The following is a 27,128-nucleotide window of genomic DNA, read 5'->3' as shown; positions in this document are numbered from 1 at the left end:
CAGCAACACTGATCAATCTAATAAACCTTACCTAACTTAAAACCTAACTTAAACCTACTCCATCCTCCCTCTTCTGGTATTTTAAAGAGTACTTAGCAGAAATATTAAGCAACCTAACTAATAGGGTTGCAAACTCCCAGCAAAAAAAAAAAAAAAATAGGGAACCACCCACACTCCACCTCATGATGCTTAATCGATGTAATCAACTTTAATTTGATGCAGGGTGGAAAAAAATGCACAGAAACAAATTATTTTTCAAGAATAATTAAATAGATTCAACTTCTTACTTCAACAGAATTGCAGAATTCACAGACTGTACCTTCCCGAAGGAAAAAGTACTATAGCTTACTAGGGTATATAGACTTAAGAGTTACTATATATAGTAATGGACTTCTATACATTTTACATCAGATTAAAACTTTGGGTGTAAGATTCAGATAATTATTTATTAAAAGCTACATATTTTAAATGAGAATAAGAAAGAAAAGTATGTCTTTGTGCCCCCTTTTCCCTGTTCATGCCCTATCGGCCCCCCTGGCTGCACTTTGCTAGATCCGCCCCTGCACAGTTACCAGCCGTCAGCTATGTAGAAAAGGATCCTGGTGTAGAAAGTAATATTAAATAAATTCTAACAACAGCTTATCAAGCTTAAACGTGCTGCTGTTGTTCAGCCGCTGGTTTCCTCTTTCTGGTGCAAAGTGGGCCAAAAACAAAGAAGAGAGACGGACTCGCGACAGAAAAGCCGATCAGCTGATCATTGATCAGTTTCAGGATTGAAGTAGCGGCAGGAAGGTGAGGGAGAGAGAGAGAGGCAGTCGCTCCATATATCGGTTGTTAAGCTTAACATGGGAATGCTTTACAAACATTCAGAGATGAACTTACACACTTGCTTTACTTCTCTCTGGGATAACTTCCTCGGAGATGAAATGCTGGTTTGGTAGCGAGGCTACAAATACACACAGCCTCTCTATCACATGAGGCATACTGCTCTGACGTGCTACGGTTATGAGCCGAGTTACGCCGTGTTGCAAGTTTTGTGAGATGCTTTTTTTGATACTTAATGGATCGGATTACATTTTTTATTTTTCGCCGATATCCGATCCAGTAATTTAGGTCAGTATCGGACCGATACCGATACGTAATATCGGATCGGTCCATCTCTAGTTTGAATGTGACTGAATGGTTGTGTTTGCCCTGAAATGGACTGGGAACCTGTCCAGGATGTACCCCACCTTTTGCCCCTGACAGCTGGGAAAGTTTCATAGCTATAGACTGAAATTAAAGAATACAGTTTTAGTGCCTTCACAGCCAGCGAAGCATGTCATGGTAATACTGCTAATACTCTCACATACTCTAACATTCATAAGTATATGATAGATTTTCTGGTATTCTCAGGCAGTCAGTCCAACCTCCGCAGTTTGTCGTAACCTTTCAAGTGATGTACATGTGTTTGCTGGATGAACTCTATCTTGGGACCGGAAAATTTGATGTCTTCCAACACTCCAACATTAGCATGTCCGCACACAGTGCTTGCACTTGTTAACTGACCTTAACACACTCCAGCACTTCAGATATCGAACAAGTACACAGTACCATGGGAACCTAAGAGATAACATTAATCTGTCTTCACTGGCATGCTCTGTCACATTTTCCAATACTTGCAAGCAGAAGGTAAAGTGAATGTTACCTTTGTGCTCTGGCAAGTTCTCCACCGTCAATTAAACGTGTACCCACGCACACACACAGCCGCAGCTATCAATAGAACGCTCCCTGTGTGAGTGTTACACCTGGTTTCTGTTTTCTCCACGGACTGTGATGGCAGTGGGGTTTCCCTTTTAGTGGTACTCATGTGGAGAGGTGATACGTGTGGATCTTGAATAGAACTCCACAAAGGATTCCAAATTGAGACCACGGAGTAGAGCTGCTGGGTGGGAGTTTTATTTTGACTTTTTATTGTGCCAAGAAGTATCTTTGGCACACATCAGCTACAGCCTGAAGAAGGAAAAAAATCATTAAGCTGCCCTGATTCGTTTTCAGAGGGGGGAAAATAAAACTACACAGCCAGTGATTGGATTGCTCAAAATTCAGGATTAATTTAAATTTTAAATGAAAATCTTTTTAAATATCTTATTTCTGCAGTTTAAAGTGGACTTTGTTTTTTTTTAAACTGTTAATAGACTTGAGGAATTTTGTGGTGTGAGAGTGTGAACCATAAGTTTATAAATTCCTTGCGGTGCTATTTTTGGAGAACCTGTTGGGAGGAAAGATGTGATTTGTTGTTAGTTGCTTCTGTACGTATCCATGCTTGTTTCCAGCTGTTATATTTAGTTTGGGACATGAACTTGTTTTGTTCGTGTATGTGTGTAGGGATGAACTTCTTCCTAACACCTGAAAACCAGATCATTCATCCAGTTTGGTGTACAAATGATCAGAGAAGCTAATGTATCTTTGCAAATACAGATCCAGGGTTAGAAAGCTACAGCAGACTATTTAAAACTGTGTTCTCATCATCCAGCTCCAAAGCTTTAAAAATAAAGGAGTGATGTCCCTGCACTATTGGTGCTGTTTTTATTCCCAGCATGTCCACCAAATGAAATCACACCGACCGTTATGCAACTTTACACTTAGTTAGGAGGAAGCACAATTAAGGCAGCCAGACTGTGAGCTGGTGCCAAAGACTTAAACACATCTCACATTTGCCGTCATTAGCTGTTTTGTTCTTTGTTTTTTTCACAGTTGTTAACTAATTTATCAAGGATAGTGATACATTATCTTTGTAGTGCAGATAAATTATTGGCTTTTTTTTTTTTTTTTTTTTTTTTTTTTTTTTTTTTTTGCGATCGTCATCTTTCTTTCATCACAGGATTTGTTGTAGTGTTTAGTCTCCACACTCTTTCCAGCAAAGTGTCTGTGTTTATGTGTTATGTGATGCTTCTGCTATTCGTCGGTGTTGCCAGTAAAGATTTTTAACATTTCAAGAGTTCCACATTGGACTAATGTCTGTACTTGCAGCAATTTGTCTTTTGGCACTACCACAAGACATGCTTTGGTGAAAGGGTTTACCGCAGGTACTTAGAGCAATTAGCTTCCATGTTGTCCTCCGAAAGAGCACACTACCCATTGTGATTTTTCACTTTTCACCCGCACGGATCCAGGTGTGGTCCTCGGCCTTGTGTTTATGCTGCTCAGGGTGATACGTGACGCCAGACATCGACACCACATCCAAACAATGAGCTGTGGCTCTGCTCGCCTCTCTTCACTAGGTTAATCATTAGGATTGTTAGACAGGGTGGATGGACTATAATATGTCTTACAACCTGGGTTGAGGCCCCAGTCTAAACGCTCAGTCTGCAAAAAGAGGCCAAGAGAAACAACAAGAATGAGAGTAAAGGCAGACGGTGTGCTGCATTATGAATATAATAAATAACATGGAATGCTATAAAATAATGACTTTTTTGTGTTTCTTTTAATTTTTTAAATGATGAAGATTCAAATCGAGGACACTTTTTAATTTTTTTTTTTTTTTTTTTAATCACAGCTGTTAAATCCACATAGTTCCAAAGTACTGCAAATGTAAGATGGAACATAAATAGGTGCAACTCTAACGGAATCTGCACATTTGAGATGTTGGAGAAGATGAATTATAAATATAAGAGGTCTAAAAATGGTCAGGAGGAAGAAATGCATGCAAGATCTAATGCTGGAGCTATGACTCCAGCTCAATAGCCCGTAGAACATGGCAGGAATGCACGCTATGGCTAAACATCGCCGTTTCTCAACCTGTGATCAGAGGGGGGCTAGCCATGCAAGGAGACGAGTACAACACCGGCCACTTAACCAGGAGAATGTGATTGTTTGAAAACAGCATTCCACTCTGAGTGCTTTTATGGCAGAGTTTTTACATACACACGCATACCATCCTTAACTCCGTATGGCTGTTTCTCTCAGATTCACTCCTCTCCAGAATACAACAGCTTCCCCCCCGTAATCCCCATCACCACTATTCCTGAGGTTCACTGGTCACTCCTTATCTATGAGTGAATAAACGGAGGGTGGTATTCTCTCTTCCTGTCTGCAGACCACCTAGATTGTTGTATCTCGGGTGGTATGTTGAAATCTTTGGCAGTCTGTTTGGCTTTTAAAAGTGTGATTTCCCCCAGTTTGAGCTTTTCAAATATGTCATTTTCATTATTTGAGAACATCAACTCGTCTGAGGAGCTAAAAGGACGTTCTGAGCGCTTAAAGTGACTGACTCTGATGACAAAGCTCCATTTTCTAGTGCCAGATCAGTAGATGGAGTTTGTTTGTTTTTTTTGTTTTTTTCTTCAAAAGTTTGATACTTGGAGCATTATTCGCTGCTGAGGTAAAAATTATTAGCTTGGCAATGAATTTCACCCACATTATAGCATGTACTTATGGATGAATTTCTAATGGTGATTGTATTGTAGTATGGAGGCCCTGTCTTTAATGTGCTGCTTTGTTTTCTTCTTTCTCTGCAGAGAGAATAATAGACAGCATTTTGACTATAACGAGAAATTACGGGCTAGGAGAGGAGCTCGACAGGTACTTGCACCTACTCATCAGCGCCAACATGAAGTCTCGTTTTGGTTCCTTGTTTCTTCTTAATATGACTATCATATCTTCCAGTCTCAGCTGTAAGCGATGCATCGTCGTGGGTAATGGTGGGATCTTGTCCAACAAGTCTCTGGGGTCCCGAATAGATGAATACGATGTTGTGGTCAGGTAAGATACCAAAATAAAAGGGATTCCGTTTAACAGCAGTGTTCTGTATAACCAATGTGATATCCAACGTTAAATAGTGTGAAGGTGTGGGGTTTTTTTGTTTTCTGTTTTTTTTGGGGGGGGGGTTTCCCCCCCTGGACAGCTTGAATATTTAGTTGAAGGGAAATTTAGAAAATATGTCTTCTGCATCAGCAACATGTGACCAAATAGGAATGCATGGTTGCTTCAGTGAAGTGCTGGGAAGCAGTGTTGTGGAATATCGAGAAGTCTCTGCTCTGCTTTTTGTTATTTGGGGGGACTCAGTAACATACTTTTTTTTTCTTTCCCCCCACTGGGAAGTTCACTGGGAAGGGGAAAACCATGGGAGGAAAAAAAAACCTTAAAAATAATAAAGCAATAAAGCACACACAGGGGTTGCAGTGACACTTTTCATTGTTTTTAACACTCCGTTTCACTTCAGTTCTTTGTGTCTTATAACTTTGCTCTCCGACCTGGCTGGCACACCAACAACAACATGGGCAAGAGTGGCCCACAGAGCATTTGTTACACATACTTCGTACACTGCCTCCACCTGACATCATGCTCACTGCAGGCAGATGGTCATACCCTGGAGTGAACTCGCTTCTCCACAGACAAGCACAGCAGCCCATTAATCAGCTAAACGAGCTAAAGATGAAAGCAGGAAACTCCAAAATAAAACAGGATGTACTGTTACCTTTAGTGATTTAGTGATTCCAGAATGACCATAGCTTACCCAGATGTTGATGTCAGATGTTAACTCTTGTGATGAGGTGGCAAGCTGGGTTTCCCTCTGACCAGTCTTTCCCATAGATCCAGCTTATGCTTATGTGTCAGCTGAATCTTCATGTGGAGGTTTTGCTTTGTCTTTCTGTTTGCAGACGTGCTGTTTTATCTGGCGGATTCCTAAACATTTTAGATCTTGCCTTCAATTCCCCTTAAATGATATTGCTTTTTTTTAAAAAGACCACTGTATACAGCTTAATCTGATTCATTAAAACCTTTGGATGAGAAAATAATAATCCCGTGCTTTTCACTATGCTTTTCTTAAATTCCTGATTCCACTCACTGTTGTCTTTCTTGCGTTGACAGGTTGAATGAAGCTCTAGTAAAAGGTTATGGAAAAGACGTAGGAACTAAAACCACCATAAGGATTACATATCCAGAGGGTGCGATCCAGAACCCAGAAAACTACGAACAAGACTCACTTTTTGTTCTATCTGCTTTCAAACCACTTGATTTCAAGTGGCTCAGACAAATGGTCTACAAGGAGAAAATGGTAAGGACTTATTTGGAGGTTTTTTCTGTTTTGTTTTTTTCTCTCTTCAATAAATGAAGGTTGAAATCTTGAACTTACAAACACAAAACCTGGAAGATATTTAAGCTACTTGAGTATTGAAATATAACTGGATCCAAACTGCAAGCAGTTTTTTGGAACAAGATTCCTGCTTATGCTTGCATTCACTTACATTTTCTTTCATTTATTTCAGCATTTGCTTTCCTCACTCTGTATTTGTTGGTTTGATCAGCACTCGGCTGAATTATTGCGCAACAATTTTGTCCCCCGTTGAACGTCTAAATCAGAGCAGAATAACCTATAATCACATCCTCCTGATTACCTGTGGAAATGTAAACCACTTTGTAAAAGAATAAGTAAGAATACACATAATTATGCCATATACTAAATTATATTGGGAATGCTTTAGATGATTTAAATGCTTAATGTGGAAAGGACGTTCAAGGAAAAAAGACCTTTTTTTTTCCCCCTTCCTTTGCCATGTAACAAGCCTATCACATGTCCCATGGAATATTAAATATTGGCACAGTTAATTGACAGGTTATGAGTTGCCCTATTAATCTCACAGGGTCAGACTGAATGGCCCAATTGTGTCTAGCTTATCTCTGAAAGTATTACCGAACGTGGCTGTTTTTTAATGGCTCCTCTTCTCATTCTGTCCTTTTGTTAGAAAAAAGCTCTCTTGGCACTTTCGTGCTGTTCTTGTTGAGTAGTCTATAATATCTCTTTGAGTGGGATTATTTTGAATCCACTTAGCTCAAGGACAAAGGGACTGCCTCAAAGAATAATCCAAGTATTTAAAGAAACATACTAGATCCTCCCTTTCTTTTCTTTTTTTTAAAGTTTTAGAATGTTTTATATCTTTATGAATTTACATTATTGCTGAGTGCTTCTATAAAGCTCCACATGTGCAGTGTTAAGCAAAACCAATCCTGCCTGCTTCTGTGAGGGGCGGTCACATATTCACCCATAAAGGGCAATAACTTGACTTGATTTTTAATTTTGGACGATTTCCCCTTTAAGGCCATTCTGTGCACCATTGCATCACTTCGAGAACTCTTCCTATGTTTGAATCGCTCCCTGGCCACTTGCATTCACACTAAAACTTCAGTTGTCAAAACAGCAACATTTCCACTTGGAATTTCCAAAGTGGTGTTTATACACCACTTTGCATATAGTCATTAGTTATTATTAATCCATGGCTTTCTTCCTCAGTGTGCCTTTTGTCGTGTCTCCCTGCCTGGTCTCATTTTTGGGGGTTTCTCTGTATTATTGTAGGGTCTTTACCTTACAATACAAAGCATCTTGCGGCGACTGTTGAGATTTTTGTTGCTGTATAAATAAAATTTAAATGAATTTGTGAGAAAGGACAGAGATACAGAGGAGTGAGTGGTTAGCATGCTTCTGGTCACAATACTGACCTTTTGGGTTTGGACTCTGTGTGCTTTCTCTAAACTACAGTTTGGTGTTCAGGTCGTAGCTGGACACCAAGCTTTAGTGTCATCATCCTCGACATGAAAGCTGCATCAGTTTGACACAGAAGTTGATGTTTGTTAAGCCTGTGGTGAAATCTCAAAGGAGCGTGTGCAGGTGGTCACACTGGGATTTCCAATGAGCAACGAAAAAACTGTGAGCACAGGAAGTGGTGCGAAGGTGCACACAGAGGTCTCCTGCGTGGGGAGAAGTGTTGAATTTAAAGCAGATGTTTGTTTGTGTGGGTTTCCTTTTTTTTATTTTTGTTCATGTTGGTGTTGTAAAACTCACAAATGTAATTTTATTAAAAATCAGAGTAGGAAGTATAAGACATTTTCTTCTAAGCAGTAAAAATAACCAAATGTTTTACTTTTTTTGTTTTGTTTTGGAAAAAAGTGTCATTAGAAAACACAGGATTTGGGAAACCTGCTTTATTTTCTGACACAGTCGAGTGAATTTCAGAGACCGTATCCCAGCTGGAATTTTTACAAGGCGGCTTTTGTCAAAATAGAAAGTCACAAGTGGAAAAAAACAGAATTGAGGTGGGTGGGAGGAAATGGACAGTACAGTTAGGGTATGGCATAACAAACTGAAACAACGTAGTAGTGTCAATTTTGATTAAAGGACAAAAGAAAATGTATAGATGGAAAGGATGATGTAAAATGGAGTAAAGGGTTGACAGTAGGGAAAGGAAAGGGAGTACTGGAAGTTGACGGTAAAGTAAAATAAAATAAAACGGCTTTCTTGGCTGGCTCGTGGCCTCTTTAGCCTTTGATAGTGCCCAGATTTTTGTGGCGTGTCAGATGGAGAGGACAGTGAAAATGGCAGCCTTGATAATTGATCTGGCCCCCGGCGTCTGACTCAGTCCTCTTTCATCTGCTGAGGAAGGAGGAATGCAACTGTTGGGTTAATTATCAGGAAACAGAAATATCATCAGTGTCTTCTGTTTTGAGGCTCGATGACACCATGGCAGAATAAAACTGACACATGTGCAGAGACCCATGTTTGACCTCCAGAAAACAGGAACATAATGGGACACGCTATTTATATGGCAGGAAATCGAATGCATTTCATCTATACTGCCATTCTAGACAGTTTACTTCATTTTTATTTTGGCAACTTGTGCCCTTGAAACTCTTTCAGTGTAAAAGTAATCCATAAACGATATCAGTGTAGTGAGGTGGTTTATAGAATTACAGTCCAAAAAAAGCCCCTCTAGCTGTTCAGACTTGTTACTAAGAGTAACAAGCCTGTCCTAGAATAGCAGAGTCGGTGAGTTGTGCAATCTGTCGGTTTAAACTGCTTTGGTCCAGATGTGAAATGGGCTGCCTGCTCATTAGTGCTGACCGTTGCTCCCCGGTTGAGTCTCAGTGGTGGTAGGTGTTGTTATGACTGTAAGCCGATGTGTTTAGGGAATGCTTTCATTTGACACTAGTTTCAAAAGTTGTGTATAATAAGTAGCACGTCACATTGACTTAAATGATAAATGAACTGTCTGCAGCAAGCTTTTATGTGCTTATTTAAAAATGCACCACGCAGGCATTTAATTTGTTTGCTCACATTAAACTATTTGGTAAGAAAATGCAGCATATACCTTTAGTGAAGCATGAAGCTGCTTGTGTTACTAGGAGAGCAATATCTGTTTGCTGTTGGATTTTCTGCCTTGGCAGCAACATGAAAGAAACCCGTCAAAAGACTGATATCCTGTCTTCATTGTATCTCATTCACTAGCAGCAGGGAGAAATGCAGAGTAAACACAAAGATGTTTTTATCTGCACGTTTGATTTCACCTTCTGTGATCTCAGGAAAAACGTTCCTAAAAAAATAATTATAATAATGAATTAAAAAAATATATGCCTGCTCACTATTTTAAAACCATTTTTCTTTACTTCTTACCACACAAACAGGTATTTAATGGAATAAAACCATCATACGTTTGGTAAAGAACTATTTGCAGGAAATCCTCATCCAAGTAGCAGCAAGCCCCCCCCTGCACCCCTTTACTCGATCCATTTTGTTTGGCCTAGAGGGTAACGTAATGTAACTCTGGACAGTTGTCCTTCGGGAGCTTTTACAGCCGGGAATTTCTTTGTGTAACCTGCATACTTGGAGCTGGAAGGGATGAAAAACCTTTTTTACTTGCCTTCTGTGGTTATGAAAGCGAGTGTAATTTTTTTTTTTTTTTCTGAAAGGTTAGTGGGTGGTACACACTTGCGCAGTTCCAAATGACTCATCTAGCCGGTGGTAAATGTGCCGGACTATCCTTCATTTATTGCAGATTTTCATGTGCCTAGAGTGCAGTCTTGGAAAGCTGGCCAGAATACAAATGAGCAAGACAGTTTCCCAATCTGTTATTTAGAGTTTCAGACACTTCCACAAACACGCAGACGCACGCAAAGAAATCCAGTCGTGATCACATCTAATCCTTCTTCCTAATTGTGCCTGTCCTTTTTAATACATACACAGTCCCAAAGCATCACAAAGCTTCCAATTTCCCTTATCCCTCATTGTCTACCTGATTACAAGCTAACTTTCTCACTCTGCCTTAAAATCGGACCCCACAACGGCAACAGCCTGGTTGATTGCCACATTACATGCTGTTTACACATGTGCTCAAACACGATTTCCACGATTGCTGATATAGGTTTTTTCTCTTTCTCTTTTTTCTTTTCTCTCCTGGGTCTAATTTGCAAATTTTTTTTTCTTTTTTTTTTGCCTTCATGCACAGCGTGCACTCACAGTTCATGCACACACAGTGTGCATGTGTTTGTATATGCAGGGATATTTTTAAACAGATCCAGTGAAAGATATACAGCCGGTGGTAAACACAGGGTTTGAAGGTGGAGTGTCGGTGTTCTATCTCTCCTGTTTGTTTACAGGAGCTTTCGCTGCTGGCTGCAGGGCAGAGAGATAAATGATGGATGCAGACAATTTGTGGAAGAAAGTACTTCTCCTTTAATAGAAATACCGCCAGGGGTTCTTATTCCAAAGTAACAAAATACTGGAGTGTAGCCAATATTTCTGTCTTTTTGTAAATGCCAAAGAAATCGAGTGTAGCTAAAAAATCGAGTCTCCAGAATGGCAAGGTTCTCAACATTGTTGAGAAATTTAAATGTAAATTCCCGATGGCTGGAATACTGGTGTGAGCCAGTGAGCTGTGTCACCCCGTGTGGTGCCCAGATTTTGGGGTTTACATACTTGTCATTTTATCCCAAAAAAGTTTATTGCAACCCTTTTACTGTGGATGAACTGCAGGAAGGTATATGGCTCTTCTTTTAAGCCCAAACATCTGTGGAGAATCCCCCAGTTGCATGCATACATGCATTCATAAACATTTACATACTTGTAAACATGGATTCTGAACGTGAACCAAGTGACTAACGTGGTGTCCGGATGTCACTGATTGCCACGAGTGTTGTGTTTCAGAAGTGAGTCACCTACCTAGCCTGCTGTGATTTACACTGGGACCTGTACACTGGGTTCCTTCGGTGCTGTGTTCCAATAGAGTGGATGTTGATTAATGATGTATTTATGTGAGTTTAAGGAGACCTATGATAAGGTCGCCAGAAGAACTGATGTTTGTGTTGTTGTGTTTTTGTTAAATTTTTATTAATTTGTTTTTTATAACCATATACGAGCAGATCCTTGTGGTATTGCTTGTGATCTTTCAACACGTCACCTATTATTTCCCAGAGACTTTGCTGCACCTGCTGGTTTTAAAGGATGTAGTGTAGTGTGGCAGTGAAGCATTGGCACAATTTTCATCTTTGCCATCGTGGAAGTTTGGAGATTTGTGCTTCCCATACTGAGTAACCTCAGAGAGACCAGGAATTGATAAATCACTATGACCTCAGTGGGAGGAGAGGTCGTGGTATGTGTCAAGAAAACAAAAAACACAAATCGGGGACTGCTTCAGATTCCTGCCTAAAAACAAAGAGGGGGAATATTATAAGTGGACCTTTAGTAACTGTAATCCCCTGCTGTGCACCTCCAGGTTTTATACCCTACCTCTCTCCATTCAGACATTCTTGCACAAATGGTTCCTCTTCAGAGGAGCACTTAAGTGGTAAGACACTACTACTTGTAAACTCAGAGACCTGACATGTACACAGTGCTAATGACCTCCAGGCAGCTGTAATTGTGATTGTTCGCAGTTTGGGGCTGCCGTTTTGTTTTCTAAATTGCTTTAAGCCGGCCCTCCGGAAATTCGGTCCACCTCATCTGAGCCATCCAGCTCCACGGCACAAACATCAAACGCAACCACATCCTCGCTCAGCAAGTTTACAGGATTGAAAAACTCCAAATAGTGTTACGGTTGTCAGTCAGGGAAGTAAGGCCATCCGTTGCTGTTGAAGCAATACTCTGAGATCAATCTGAAGAGTGGTCACATGTAGGCTGAAACTGAAAACAGTTTCTGGTGACAAGATTGTTTGGCTTCACTGGTTGTGGCAGACAGATGGTTTACGCTCAAGGCATTTAAAGCCACCTGTAGTAACCCTGCATATGTCAAACCTTTTGTTTCCCTTTATCCCTCATATTTCAGTGTTGTTCAGTGTGTCTGCACTTTTCACTCAGTCCCCCAGAAGCTATAAACTGAGCTGGCTGCTTCACTTAACACAGCGGACCACTTTAGTTTTAAGGTGAGTTCAGTTTTGGTTTGGGCTGGAAGCCACAATGAAACCAAAGCACGCTAAAAACTCTCAATGCAAGGCTCTAAACCAAAGCTGTTGCTTATTTGAGCCTTTTTATACAAGGACACAGGATACATACCATTATGTTTATGGACAGTCTAATTTAGGTATCTCACCAGCACATGATCTTAGTTACCTTTTTTGAGATTTTTAGCTCTGTTGTTAATTACCTTTTTCCTTGTAGCGTTCTTTTTTGCTTCACTTTTTCCATTTGTTTGATCCTTTCCATCTTTAGGCTTACAGTAGGACTTCTCCTCATCCTGTGGCACACTTTAATCCTCTGATTCAAGCTCCCTTTTTTTTTTCTTCTTCTTTAATGGTTTGTGTAGTTGTGATTTTCCAGCAGCTTTGAAATCACAAAACAAATACACTTAGCCTTTGTAAGGCTTCAGCTCAAGCTGACAAGTTACCTGTACTCTGCCATCTACTTTAATCGTACATGCTTTTGTTTGTGGTTTCAGAGGAATCAATAATAGTCCATTTCTAATCTCAACAGCATTACTGCTCTGTTGGTACATCCTCTTCATCCTCACCACAGAAAAATTAGTATTACACAGATATTATCGCAACATCACTGCATTGTTATAGTGCTGGAGATTGTGCATGCGGTTCTAAATGTGCATACATTTAGAACTGCATTTCCAGCTCTCTGCGCTGTGTGGTAAACAATGTTTATAATTAGCTCTCAAGAAATGCCGTGACTGTTGCTGTAGTGGACAAACGTGTGTAATTCAGAGTTTGAGGTTAAGCCAGCCCGAGCTGTATGCTGTGCTTTGATGTAGCTGTATAAGCAAGTATAAGCTTGCTGTTCCTGTTATTTGGAGAATTGTTGAATCTGTGAACTCAAAATTTCTGCTCATCCGCACTCAGTTCAGGCTCGCTATGCTTTGAGATCTACCTTCTGACAAGACTGCAAACTGAGCGGAGTCTCCAATCTGCAAATTGGTTGTTTAAAGCTAGGCTAGTTGGGGGGGGGGTTGTTTTTATTTTTTGAGGGGAGTTGCATCATATTTTCCTCAACACGGTTGACTGGCACCAAGCTGATTTTTAAGTTCTTGTAACTGAGTAATGTTGACCCCCCTCTAGGATCGATCTCCTTGCATTGCAAATAATTAACTCACCCAGTTCAGGTTTGTTTTAACAGGTGCTTTATTGGAGCGCACCACCTTGCGCACACACTTAAATCTAATAATCTAAACCAATTTAACCATAAAGCTGTCGCAGGAGAACGGAAACAGTCATTTCCTCTTTGACCACAGCTCAGTGACAGCCCGGCCAGCCAACGCAGCACACGTGTGTTCACCTTTGAGCATGTGTGCGTCCGTCGTTAGCAAGTGGTGTGAAGGACCCTTTCTGTAGCTTCCTATCGTGTCTAGGGCAAAGTTACAGTGCTTTGTTTTGAGAAACAAATGCATGTTCACACAGAGGTTAGCAGTTAGTCCACAGTGGGAGCCACATCCTGTTCCCTTAAGGCTATTTGTAGGAGCTTTGAGTACAGATTGTACGCTACTCATCGCTGGAAGTGCAGCCTTTTCAGTGCTGCTTTAAAGCTGTTTCTTTTAATCTTTATTTACTGGATACCTAGCTTATGTCATTTTGATGTTCATTGTTCATTGCTGTCAATGTGCAGCTCTTCTGGAAAATTTCGACAGCTCAATGTTCTGCTCATAGCAGCCTGGTGGATCTTGTCTAAGGAGGGTGGAGTAACTGTCCTGCTGTGAAATGTTAATTACAGAGAGTCTGTTCATTTTAAGCTTATTTTTAATTAAAAAAAAAATCACATTCTGATGGTGTCATTTCAAAACGGGGCTTATTGTTTGAAAGTGAAATTCTTTCTCATTCTGCTCAGCGGTTTGTCGTCCTTCTCGCATATGTTTCATTTGTAATGAACCAAATGTTTCCAGTGGGTGGCAGGTGTTTACTGCAGGCTAGCTAGTTAAGCACCAAGATTCTTTTGCTACAAAGCCATATTAATGTAGTACGTGCAGGATGTGGTTTGGTAAACTGTATAAAATGTTCAAGCCCTAATGGTGCCTCTGTAGAAGCGCAAGTTGGCCATGCCATAAAAACAGATCAGTTTTCCACTTCCCCTTAATCCACCTTAAATTATCTCTCAGGTACAAGGAAGTCTGTGGAATTAATAATTTTCTTTTTATGTTTTAACATTTATTTCCTGCTCCTGTGATGTGTTCCTGAGCCTGTGCATTGACTCTGTACAGAACTGTCTGGTTTTAATGCAGTGCAGCCTGAGGCTGAACATTACAGCCATTCATGACTTGTTTTGAGCCTTGTTCTTGTGCACAGGAATGTCTCTGAATTCTCTGGATATTTTATATGATCACTAAAACATTTGTAGTTTTATGTTTTGTTTTGTGTTTTTTTCTAAACCATTTGCTCACCATGTTTTCACAGCATTGTGAAATCCACCCCATCTTTCCTTCTCAAAGTTTGGGATCAAGTAAATCATTGCTGTCTGTTTTTTGTTTACATGTTACAAAGTGTTACAGCGTTTTGGAAAACGGGGTTGTGAGCAGCTTCCCACATTCCTGAACTCATAAACATACCCACCGTTCCCATCCCTCCTAACAATCCCAAATCCTTACATACTAATTGCTCATACATTTCTCAAAGCCACCTGTACTTGTCTGATCTTCAAAGAGATCCCCACCCTGTGACATTTGTGTCTGTGTGTGTCTGTGTGTGTGTGTGTGTGTGTGTGTGTGTGTGTCTGTGTGTGTGTGTGTGTGTGTGTTGTGTCATTAGCCGCTCTCCTTCCTAGAATAAAGAAAAAAATGCATCACTCTTTATTCAGCATACACAGACCTGCACACATCCAAACAGCTCGGCTAAATAGATTTCTGGCAAACACAAGCTGTGTTGACAGGAGAGATGAGCTGCTGTTCCTGTCGCGGCTTGCCGAGGGCACAGAGCTGGGCCTGCGTTCAAAAAGAGCCGCCACTGTTGAACCCACAAAGCCATCAGACTTGTTGCTATTGCCTCTGCCAACACACAAACACACACACATACACATTGCTGTATCAAAGGCAGCCAGGCGAGTGTTTGACTGTTTGAACAGGTGATTCCCATTGGCTTCATGGATCTTAGGAAGCTGCACTGTCAAGACAAGTCAATCACACACTGTTAATTTGTTACTTGTTAATTTAGTGTAACATTTGAATGAATGCAGTAAAGGGAGCTAGTTTCGACTCAGGATTCACTTGCATTATGTATAAACTTATCCAAGGGGGGGCTTTTTGTCTGTGTCTCAGTTTACTAATATCCGTCGGCTGTTCTGGAATGACTAAGTTGGGCAAGTGCCTTTCATTAGAGTTGCATAATTTTATTCAGGTGGTGTTACTAGCATGTCTGACGGGTTGTCCTAGCGACTGATGAAGATTGCCTTGTGTAAAGAGACCCGAGGTCTCTCAGAACACCCTCGGGTCAAGGTGTGATTTTGTGCCATTTCCTTTCTAATGCAATATTTACCCACAGATGTTGGCTATGGATAGGTTCCCAGCAGCGTGTCTGACTTCAGAGAAATGTGTGTCTACAAAAGATTTTTTGTCAAAATCAATTATTTCACTAATATATTGATATTTCCACAAGCCTGAGAAAATTGTAGGAAACAGTAGAAAGTCTCAGCACGGTAATGGAGCAGTTTTGCTCCAGGGTCGGTGCATGTTAACACGGCAGCACTATTATCGGCACCTTGTTATAATCATTGTCCTTATTTGGTGTTCACTTAGATTATGAAGTATTTCTTTCTCAAAGGAAAATGGCACTGAAGCCTTAAAAAGGTTCAACTGTGTGTCGCACTATTGTCTTATCTACATCTTCTAAAACTTTGATGAGGACTTTTGTGCAGCCTCTCGTTACCACTCTAGGGCAACTTTATCCCTCACAAACTGCTAGACTTTCCTTCTGACAGGTCAAAATTACTGGTGTCCTGCAAACGGCAACCCCCCACCCCCCTTCATTCATTAAAGGTCCAGAAGTAATTTCCCCAATCAGTGGTAGACAGAGCCTGGCTTCTGGTTTGCGTCTTTGTTAAAGGAGGATAATCTTTTGTTGATGTTTGGTTGGTAAATTTTAGTTGGCTATCACCAATAAAGGTGCCATCAATTGAAACCTTTTGTTTTTTGGGGGGGTTTTTCCCCCCTCTTTGTGCCTCTGTGACATGGCTCTAATATGACAGTGTAAAATAAATTCTTTACTATACACAAACTGACCTTTTTCTACTGCCTCCCATCTTTTTACTGTTCAGAGGGGCACAGATGGCTTTTGGAAGTCAGTGGCTCAGTCGGTCCCTCGGGAGCCGACAGAGATGAGAATCCTCAACCCCTACTTCATCCAGGAGGCTGCCTTCCAGTTCATTGGCCTGCCATTCAACAATGGCCTCATGGGCAAAGGGGTAAGTAACAGTGGAACTTCACTTCAGTTTTAAACCTTCACCGTAGGTATGTTGTAACTGCACACCCTTCTAAAACAGAAAAAAAACAAAACCCCTGCACTGTATTCAGTGGTGTAGCCTGACGTGCACCCCCCTTGAAATGTAACTTTGCTCGATGCAGTCCGCACAAGGATAAATGCTGGCAACGGCGTCGGCCAGTTACGTAGGCTACATCAGATATCGACTTTGTATGCATAGATGAGACGTTCATCTGTTTTCGTAAGAGAATGAGAGCTGAATATCCAGAAAGAATGGGGAGGGGATTGGACTGCGTTTCCAAACGAAATACAGAATAATTACAGCCCCACTCGCCTGTGCCCTGCTTACACAAGAGTCTTTTTTTTTTTTCAAATAACTAATTGAAGAAAATATACAAATGTTATATAATCTGCTGATTCTGGAGCCGTTTAGGGGCTTATTTAGCTGTAAGTTATGAGCAGAGTTCATTCTTGGAACAGGAGCTTTAATTAGGGAGCCATGGATTTAAAGGGTTCTGATCTTTCACTGCATTTTACTTTGGTACATTAAAAACTAGTGAATACCTGCTGCAACCTGGAGCCAGGGTGAATTCTGCTGCCATGTCATCCCTTTAACCAGAGAATATTTTGTTTAAGAAGTGATGAAATTTAAATTGGTGACTATCAAATCGATTGCAGAACAGAAAAATTACAAACTAAACATCAGACTGTTTGAAATTAAATACTGGTGTGCAAGTGTATATAGCTGTGTATGCAAACAGTGTGTGTATGTGTCTGTGTACACTTGGCGAGTAAAGGGGGGATAGGGGGAATTGGAGGGGACATGAGGAGTGTATCACCCTAACACCACCCTCTGGGGGCCACCAAGAACACCCCTGCATGAACTCCGCTCTGCAACATGTGTTGAACATGTGTGTGTTTGTGCATAAGAGAGCGAGTGCATGATGATCTGTGTGCACGTTTGTGTTTGTGTCTGGGTGTTTGCAGCGCTGTCTGGCTGCAGAGTTGTATGATTTGGCACATTCTTTCCCTAGAAACACTTTACCGTTTCTCTTCTGACCATCACAGTGTGTGTTTATGTACATGGAAATTAATGAGGAGGACTATTTGTTATACTGGTGTTTATGTTGAGTGTGTGTGGCTGCATGTGTGTAAAATAATCTCTTATTAGAACATGCAGTGGGGGGTTGGCCAGCTGCTGGTTCAGCTCCACCTACCCTGAGGGCTGCAAATCAGGGTAATGATTTAAATGGGGCCTCCCTCCCTCTGCTCTTTCTTCTGCACCCTGCATTTCCTCCCCAACTCTCTGTTGTTCTGCAACATCCTCACATACACAATCAAACACACACAGAGGCCCTTTTACCTACCCCCCCGAATCCCAGATCTCTGGCACCCCAGGGCGGTTAGGAAGCACAGCTTCAACCCTGTAGATCAGCGTGTCGTAGCAGGGGTCTACAGGCATCACATCTCAAAGGTAATAGTTAATCACCAAGTGTTCAGAGTCAGTTAGCAGCAGTGAAGTAGAACAAAGACAGAAGTACCGAAGAGGGAGGGAGGGAAGCAGATACGAGAGTGGTAGAATACATCTGTGTCAAATGCAATGAGAAAATTATAATAATAATTGGGTAGATTTTCTTTTTTTTTTTTCTCATCCCTGTTTTTCATTTTAATAAAGTGTGTGTGTGTCGCCCACACCTGTGTTTCTGCCACAGAACATTCCAACTTTGGGGACTGTTGCTATAACAATGGCGCTGCACAACTGCGACGAGGTGGCGGTGGCTGGTTTTGGTTACGACATGAACAAGCCCTACGCACCTCTGCACTACTACGAGTCTGTCAAGATGTCCGCCATTAAAGAGGTGAGCGTTCGCACATCAGCACTTATTTCACTACAGGGTAATCCAGCATTGGAGGCACTCTTTAAGATTTCTTTAAATGAAATGCGGAACCACGTGGGCTCATTCCTAATGAGAACAATATATTCTAGCTGCTCCTTACCCTTTGGCCACAGTAGAATAACCAAAGTAACAACTGTAGACTTTGATTAGGAGGGACCACCACTCCTGTGAAGGAGTGCGAGGGGGACGTGAACTGGCTTACAGCCAAAATACATTCACTACAAAGCAGTCACTGTTTGGGCTTATGGTAATATTAGTCCAAGAATTCTTTTGGGGTTCAACTTCTCCCATTTTTTTTTTCTTTAAAGCCAAAATTATAGCCGTTATGAGCTTGTGGAAAAAATGCTTGGAAGTGCTCCGGAGTGCTAACCAGCTCTTTGCAGTTGGCTAATGGTTGTTCTACAAATATTTAAGATTAGAAGGGACTGTTAAAGCTGCGGAGGTGTGAGGAACATTTTGTGTCTGATAACTGCACCATCAGCTCCAAGTCTCTGGATATTTTGTGAAAGGATTAAACACAAACCTTCCAAAAAATATCCCTTCACTGATCCAATATCTTCTATAGTTAAGATGTGTAAATGCCATAGCATGCAATTCACAGTATTTCAGTTCTTTTTAAACCGTTCAGTGACCCCTCGTGGACTACGCCCATCAGAATCAGGAAATGCTACATTGTAAGATGAAAGCAGTCACTAAACAGCTTGTTTTGGAGTGATGCTTCAAAGAGGAACAGCATGCCAGCCACACGCCCACAAGAGAGTAACGGCCACCTCGATACTGAGGTTTAAGGCTCAAACACTTCTCTTAATTTGTCACCTGTCTGTAACTTTACGTCCCATTTGACTTGGAAAATTAAATCAGAGGCGCTTTCATGAAAGATTAAGACCACAGATTAGTAGAAACCACAGAAAATGTCTGGAAAAAAAGGGAAACAAACCTGTACATGTATTAAACCATAAACAAAACGAAAGCTTGTTGAGACTTCTTGATAAATTAAAGAATAAATTCATTAGAGATGAAAAATGCAAATCGTCAAACTAAATCTTCAGATTGAAGTGGGAACGGTCTTTCATCAGTCACTTAAACGATCGTTTTCTAAACGTCCTCGTGACGGAGCTCTCTCTGCTCCATCAAGTCTGCATCTCTGTGTTTACACTGAAACCGAGCTGAATCAGAGATGTCACCCATGCGCTGACATGTGTAAACCATGAGCTCAGTATGATGATAACCTTTGTCTAAACTCCCAGTGAACCTTTGGCATTTATTGTCATCATCTTCATCAGCATTGTCATCATCAGCCACACATGGCTAATTAATGTTAATGTTTTTAGCCTTTCTTTTTTTTTCTCTGTTGTTTGGAAAGCTTAACCAGCGCCTGAGGTTATTTGATTTTTCGGGAACTGCACAACTGGTAAACCACCCAGCTATTCTTAGGCCTGTTCTTTAACTGTCTGGGTGGAGGATTAAAATCCACAATACATGTCTATCTATGCATCCTCATTTCTTTCATCTCAAAGCTGTACTTGGAAATGATCTAATCATTGACTGTGAAAACCCACAGAGAATGATGACCTGAGGCTGTGGAGCCATTGGCATCTTTCAGCTCATCTTCCAGTTTTGATTTTATGGTCACAACTTTAACATTTTTGTCATGTGGAGTTTCACTAAAGAAAGAAGTCAAAGAGGAATAAAGTTTTACAGTTATTATTTGGAAGTTACCCAAAGACATGATTGCAACCAATGCATATGTTGTCCTGTCTGTCCCGTGTGCAAAGTGGATACGGACAGACTTTTAGTGAAGCTGAGAAGGCATTGGGGTTTATTTCTACCCTGCTCCTCCTCGTCTTTTAGCTGCTTCCTATAGGAGTCGCCACAGCAGATCGTCATTAAAGCTAATGAAACATCATAAAAACCACCCAGAGTGGAACCTAAAAGCAAATAGAGGAAACTGTCTCGAGTGCTTACATGCTGGATTACATATTAGATGTAATTAGATGTAAATCTGCTAGTGAACAAAGCAGCTAGAAGGAGCTTTTCATCGTGGACCTTTTTAATAGCGATTGCACGTAACCTTAAGTAAATACTCGCCAACTAGTTGCAGAATACGCAGTTTTCTCTCCCAACCAGTGGTTGCCAGCAGGTCGTTATTGTTGTTATTGTATTTTAAATGTCATTGTAATTTTGCTGTTGACTTCTGTGAAAACTGCAGCTTATTGTTCTTTCAGGCCGTGGTGTTTCCCATCATGTAAATGTAGGAGGCTTGACCCAGACAGACACACAGCCAGACCTTATAAGAGCGTCTTGAAGCTCTCCACTTTTTTTCATTCTTTCTCATATGTCTCTTCCTCCACCCTGTGCCTCCTTGATCTGCCCTCTGTCTATTCCTTCTCCTTTTATCCCTAACTATCCCACTGGACTGAATTCTTATAGCACAGCAGGACAGAAGACTGACCACCATGGCTTAACACATGCTCCATTGTTGTACACTTGAACACCCACATGTATAGACACTGGGGATATAGTAACCCTAAACTTAACATACAGTTTTGTCTGGCGCTGTTGGAAAATGTGCTGTTTAATATGCCTCCTCCCACCACTTATCCTCGTGCTTCATCTGTGATGTTGTATCTTTCTGAATATGTCCTTTCCTTTGATTATCCTGCAGTCATGGACACACAACATATCCAAGGAAAAGGAGTTCCTTCGTAAGCTGGTGAAGGCAAACGTCATCAAAGATCTGACCAATGGTATCTAAGTTTACACCCGCCCACAGTCTCCCTCCGCCATTCCCAAAAGACTACTAGCAGGAAGCTGGGAAATGGATTGACTTTTTGAAGAAGGAAAAAAAAAACCCTTGGAGTCCAGGTGGCCTGCACACTGCCGGGGTTTTTATATCAAAGGATATTAAAAAAAAAAGAATAAAATACAGGAGGGATTCTGTGGAGAGACGCGCACACACATGTGCCTTCTGAACCAAAGACTGCTGCTGATTGAAGCGGGGGGAAACAAGCATGGGGGAGCACTGGATCTGCGTAGTTTTGCGTCTTATCAAAAGACATTCGCAGGAACGCTCCGCCGGCCCCACACTGCAGTGTTTACCACTTCAAAGCCCTGAGTATTACATGAATGAACAGTAAGAGCAGAGGTGACACTTTGTGACCCACAAAAGTCAGAGTTTAGCTTGACATTCCGGTCAGTCTGGTGAAGAGACAGAAGACAAAGGGATGGAGAAGGACTGTAACAGAATGTGGGGATGGGTTAAATATTAGCAGTGCCAAATGTACCTCGTACAGAGAAGAGGCCACCCCCCTCTCCTTCTGCTGCCTGAATGTATTCTTGCTCCTCATTGTAAATATCAAAAATAATTTTTACTGTGCTTTTTAAAAAGCTGCAGCAGCTGCCCTGATCCTCGTCAGTCACTACTTCATTCATTCATTCCCCCCCCAATTCTGTCCTGACTTAAAAACTAACACTTGCTCCACCAGATGATCTCTGACATCCCCACCTGTCACAAAGACTGGTGTTACTTTGACACACTAATATAAGCTTGCGGCTCCCCATGCTGTTTGCATCAGGTAAGAAGCCACCAAAAAGCTAAATACTAATCAAGACTAAAGGTCTTTGAGGTATTTAAAATTGAAGTTTATTTGAGGTATTTTAAAACTCTACATCTTCTTTTTTTCAATAAAGATGCTGTCTTTTGTAGTTTTTAAAGTTGAACCCTGTAAGAGAGAAAGTAAAACTTAAGACACTGCAATCTCCTCTTACTTAATCCTATCTTTGTTCATGTCAGAGACCTAAAGTGATCCAGGGTGTTTTATGGCATCCCTTTTCCATCCTCCTGTTGCTGCAGAGGTTTTGTTCTTCACTAAATGATGAACTCTTTTTGTGGAATATATGTTATTGGTTTTTGTTTATTTATTTTGTTCCAAAGTCCCAGTGTTTTGGTCACAGGCAGGCCTGCTTTCTGTTCTAAACAAAATTTTGCATTTGTGCTTTAAACTTCAGCACCATGTGCTTCCCCAGAGACTGCAGCATCATCTAGGCTTATGGCAGAAGTAGTCATGCGGCTGAATCTGCTTGAAACTGGATGGGTGTTAAATGTCTGCACCTCTTCATTTTCTTTGTTTTACGCAGCGTTTGTTAACACAACACATGTGACCTTCTGTGACGGCGGGCGTTAAGAAAGAAAAAAAAATTCCACAGGTGATAAATGCCACCTTCAGTTTGAAATTCATGTGCTGCTGAGGCCTTTGCACTTCTCACATGGAGATCCTGTTACAGGCTTCTCTGTATTTTAACATTGAACATATTCGTGATCTCACACACACACACACACACACACACACACACACACACACACACACACACACACACACACACACACACTCTCCTTCAAACAGTGAGGGAGAGCGAGAAGATGCATATGTTCATCGTGTTATATGAATGCGATAATCAGCTTTATATGGTGATGGTGCATTTTAAAAACTGCTTTACGTTTTTTTGTGAATAGGGTTTTCTCCAATTTTCTGTCTTTTTAACTCTTCTTTTGGAAGTGTAGATTGTATACACACACACGATGCATTGCTCTTTTTGTTTCCTTCATGCTCATTAGTTTCCACATGCTGCCAGGGTCATGCATCGTCATGTCATGCCCAGTCCCTTTCAGAATGGTTCTCCTGGGTTTGAAAATGGATACTTTTTTTTCTTTTTTGTAAAACTGGGCTCTGTTTGGGACTTTTTCTGAGAGCAAAAGGTACAGGGAACATCTGAGCATTGCACTATCATGAGGCGCTGTCAGTGCCTTACACCTCATCACCTGGAAGCTGTAGCGAGGAGTGTGACTGCTGTGAAAGAGAACAAAGGCAGCTGATTCCAGTATGTAGGCGCAGCTCCAGCTCTGGGTCAGGACAGGTCTCATTCCTGGGGTTTGGGACCGGTCCACTTCATGTATGTACTGTATGTACATTGTATACAATCCAAGTGAAAGTTGAAGCCCTATACTGTTTTGGGTTTTTTTTTATGTTTTAGGGGAAAGTGATGTGTATATTGTATTTTAATAAACAAGATGGCTACTTAGGTTAAATCATTTGAAAACTATGATTTAAAAAAAAAAATCAAATATTTGCTGTTTGAACCCTAAAACACAGAAAACTACCAGTATAGTCTTCAGAGCTAACGAGTCTGAGCAGATCCTTAATTGGAGAGGAGCCCATTTCTGTCTTACTTTTTAGGTTTTTAATTTTTATTTTTTAATGAATGCTGGATAAGTTCACATGTTACATCCAAATCGCCTTTTTCTTTTCTTCTAATCTGTTCAAAATAAAGCCGAATGTATTTGCTTTTGTTGTTTGTGGTATTTATAAATCTTTTATTTTGAAGCATCAACAGGAGGTCAAAGTGATTGAACGTGTTAATAATTCTTTTTATATATATATAAATATATATATACACAGTTACAGAAGGCTTTCTGTTGCCTAATAAAAAGGTTTGTAATGGAACTTTGTGCGTGTGGTCTTTTCATTTTATTGTAAATGGCCTTATTGGAGACATGCATGAGTGTCCAAACTGATTGTTTGTGCAGGAAATTAATTTGATGTGGTTGATCCGCCTTCTGCTTTTAATCTAGCTTTTATCACAAAGTGGCAGCTCTGGGCTCAAATATGTCAGCGCTGTGGCCCTTGGTGTCTTAGTCTGGCATGCTGATAGTGGAGCAGTCCTCATGAAATGTGCAGCAGGTTGGAACACTGTCTGCCTCCTCCCGTTTCAGGGGATACAGAGTGCAGGAAACCCAGTGGAGATGAAGGAGGGATGGGATGGAGCAGTGCGGAGAAGGGGATTTCCTCCGCTGATTTGTGCTCTGTATCTCCAACCTGCAGAGCCAGGGGAAATCATTTTTCAATCCTCCAGCGACCAGGCTTCCTCTCTAATTCACTCTCCTTTTTCTCTTGTGTGTTTGTCTCACTCCCTCTGTTACTCGTTTCCCATTTTGTGCTCTGCTGCGCTGTTCACTTCTCCCTCTTCACCTGCTCGTTGCTAACAGGGATCAAATTTCACTGGAAGTCATGAGGGACTCATTTGAGACACACAATAAATACACGGCAGTATTCAGCTGCAGCGCACAAACTTTCACTTCCCTGCAAACGTGATCATAAACCACAGCTGTGAGGTGAAGGAAGACAAGACGCCGAGGGCCTTTAAAGCGCCTCCACAGCGTCCCATCCCATCCTGCTGTTAACGGGGTGCCAGAAACTTGCCCCCCCCCCCCCCTTCCACACACACAAATAAGTCACGCCTCACTGGTCACCGCAACCGCAGAACTCGAGCTACCCTGACTCGACAAATTTCCTGACCTCCACGAGGGTGGGATCGAGTGCTCTCTCCCTCCCTGCAGCAAGGGGAATATTTGCCACCTGGGATCTCCCCGAGGCAGCTGGCCGGCCCGGCTGGCTGGAGGCGGTTGCTCTCGCAGGTCCGGCAGACTGGGCTATGAGCAGGCCTGCACCTCTTCAGCCGACGGGCTTTTTATTCTGAGCGACAGGTTCCCCCTGGCCCCACCTCCTCTCTAAAGGCTTGGAACAGAGAGGCCACGACCTCCGAGCCTGAAATTCAAACTCCTCGTAAAAAAAAAAAAAAAAAAGAAAGAAAGAAAGTTGGAGAGGGTGAAAACACCCATTCAGACACCCGTTTCTCTCTTCCCCTGCTCTGTTTAGCCAATGCCGGGTCAGCTGAGATGAAAATTCCCTTCTCCGCACTGCGTCCCACACAGTGTCGTTTACCTTTGTCTGTGGATCTGACACACCTACAGGGCCTGTCATGCTCCTGTAATGCAGATGGATGTGCCTTCTTGTCCCGTCGGCATCTGAACTTGTCCTCTGCTGTGGCTCATTCTAGATCATCAGAAAGTTGACACGTATTGGATTATGGATAGAAAGATATATATGTATATAATTTAATGCATATTTTATGCCCAGAGGAAAAATATATATATTATATGTAGTATTTCCTGGCCCGATTCTTGATTATCCAAAGCAATAAACAAAACCTTGTGTGCGTAGACGTTTGACTATTGATTGATTTGATTCCTTAGCTCATCCCTTCAGCTGTGCCTCCGGGAGATAGAACTGAAGCCAGAGTGACACTGTGAAGTTTCACCGCTGTTTACTCTGCGCACGCTCCATCCATCCATCCACGTAATAGCAGCCCCAATCAAGCCACATGCCGACGCTTTGCTTTATGATTTGTTTGTATGAACAATGATACAACAAATCTGGAGGACGCCTGCAGGAATGCAACTTTGAAATGCTCGGCTGAGGCGGTAATTACTGGAGATTTATCAGCGCCGTGTGTTCACTTGTTGAGCTAATGTGGAAACGGGGTGCTGTGCAGTCCGCTGTTTTACTGCTCTCGGAGCTTCATTGTGCTCTCTCTCTCGCACGTGTGGCCTGGGGGCTTTAAAGTCAGTGTACTGGAAGAGAGGAGATCCCACTTGAAAAGTGAAAACAAATTTAAAAGTGGGAAGAGGCCAAAGAAAAGAGAGTCACCTTTTGGATGAAGAAAGGACAAATGGGCTACAGCAAAGATGGTCAATAGGGGCAGTGACCTGTGCCTCCAGAAGAGACCAGAGAAACGTTGGAGAGAATACAAAAATATCCTTCGAGTCTCCTTCACATGACAGCCAGAGAGCACTCTTCTCTCTCCCCTCTGTCTCCCAAAAAGTGATTTCCAATGCTTCTCTGTGTTTTCTATGTGTAATACCTTTGCTTATATTGCTAAGTAGACTGCAGTCAGCAGGAATTAAGAAGGGATTATATATAAAATAAAGAAATGACCTGTTTTGCAAGTATCTCTATGACCTACATTACAATCAATCCAGTCCAATACCTCGATAGAACTGTTAGTTGCAATTACTGCTTCTCTCTTGGCCAGATCTCTCTTAAAAAAGACATTTTAATGTCAATGACACTTATTTTACCTGCATAAATAAAGGATATATAAAATTGATGTCTCCAAAAATTTATTCCAGCTGTTACCTTGTACTCAGAATGATCTTTCTTGCTCAAAATGAGTTGAAATTATAGGTCAACAAGCCATTTGCGGTAGTTGAAATACATGCAATCACTTTTTGGCTTGGCACATCTGGTCCTGAATGTGAGTGGACCCAGCAGCTCATCCCAAAAGGACAAGGCTGCATGTTTGGTCAGCAAACGATCTGGGTTCACTTGACACACCAGAAACACTTTGATATAAAAAAAAATATCGTCCTCGTAAATTCAGTTTTATACTGTAACATAGGAAATGAAAAATTCCATTAAAACCACAACAGTGGCCACGTTATGGCTTGCCAGACAGGGGGAGAAGGAGGAGGTCTGCAGTAATCCAGAGCCTGCGTGTGTGTTTGTGTTTGTATGGCCTGGAAATGTGTGTGTTTTGCTTGCATGGGGTTTAACTGTAGGTGTACAAACAGTGTCATGCTGTAATTCCCTTTAACAATACTGAACAAGTTCATCGCCATGGCTCACAGTGATGGATGATGTGGACACACTCGTTAGACACACTTGGATTTGTCGTGCCCTCTGC

The 27,128-nt window shown here is 41.5% G+C and overlaps 1 protein-coding gene across 10 annotated transcripts in view; it reads left to right on the top strand.

Annotated features, from left to right (window-relative positions):
• st3gal3b (ST3 beta-galactoside alpha-2,3-sialyltransferase 3b) overlaps positions 1-24,049 on the top strand; it is a 52,038-nt gene extending 27,989 nt beyond the window's left edge. For all 10 annotated transcript variants that reach the window (XM_039601819.1, XM_031732351.2, XM_031732378.2 and 7 more), the window contains 6 exons: positions 4,500-4,563; positions 4,648-4,743; positions 5,854-6,040; positions 16,487-16,633; positions 18,363-18,509; positions 21,214-24,049. In XM_039601819.1, the coding sequence (XP_039457753.1) occupies positions 4,500-4,563; positions 4,648-4,743; positions 5,854-6,040; positions 16,487-16,633; positions 18,363-18,509; positions 21,214-21,303 (731 nt within the window). In that variant the 3' untranslated portion in view covers positions 21,304-24,049. The remainder of the gene's footprint in view (positions 1-4,499; positions 4,564-4,647; positions 4,744-5,853; positions 6,041-16,486; positions 16,634-18,362; positions 18,510-21,213) is intronic.
• The last annotated feature ends 3,079 nt before the right edge of the window (positions 24,050-27,128 follow it).

The sequence above is a fragment of the Oreochromis aureus genome, linkage group 18 (genome assembly GCF_013358895.1).
Source record: "Oreochromis aureus strain Israel breed Guangdong linkage group 18, ZZ_aureus, whole genome shotgun sequence".
Lineage (NCBI taxonomy): Eukaryota > Metazoa > Chordata > Actinopteri > Cichliformes > Cichlidae > Oreochromis > Oreochromis aureus.
This window is presented reverse-complemented; position numbering and strand designations above follow the sequence as displayed.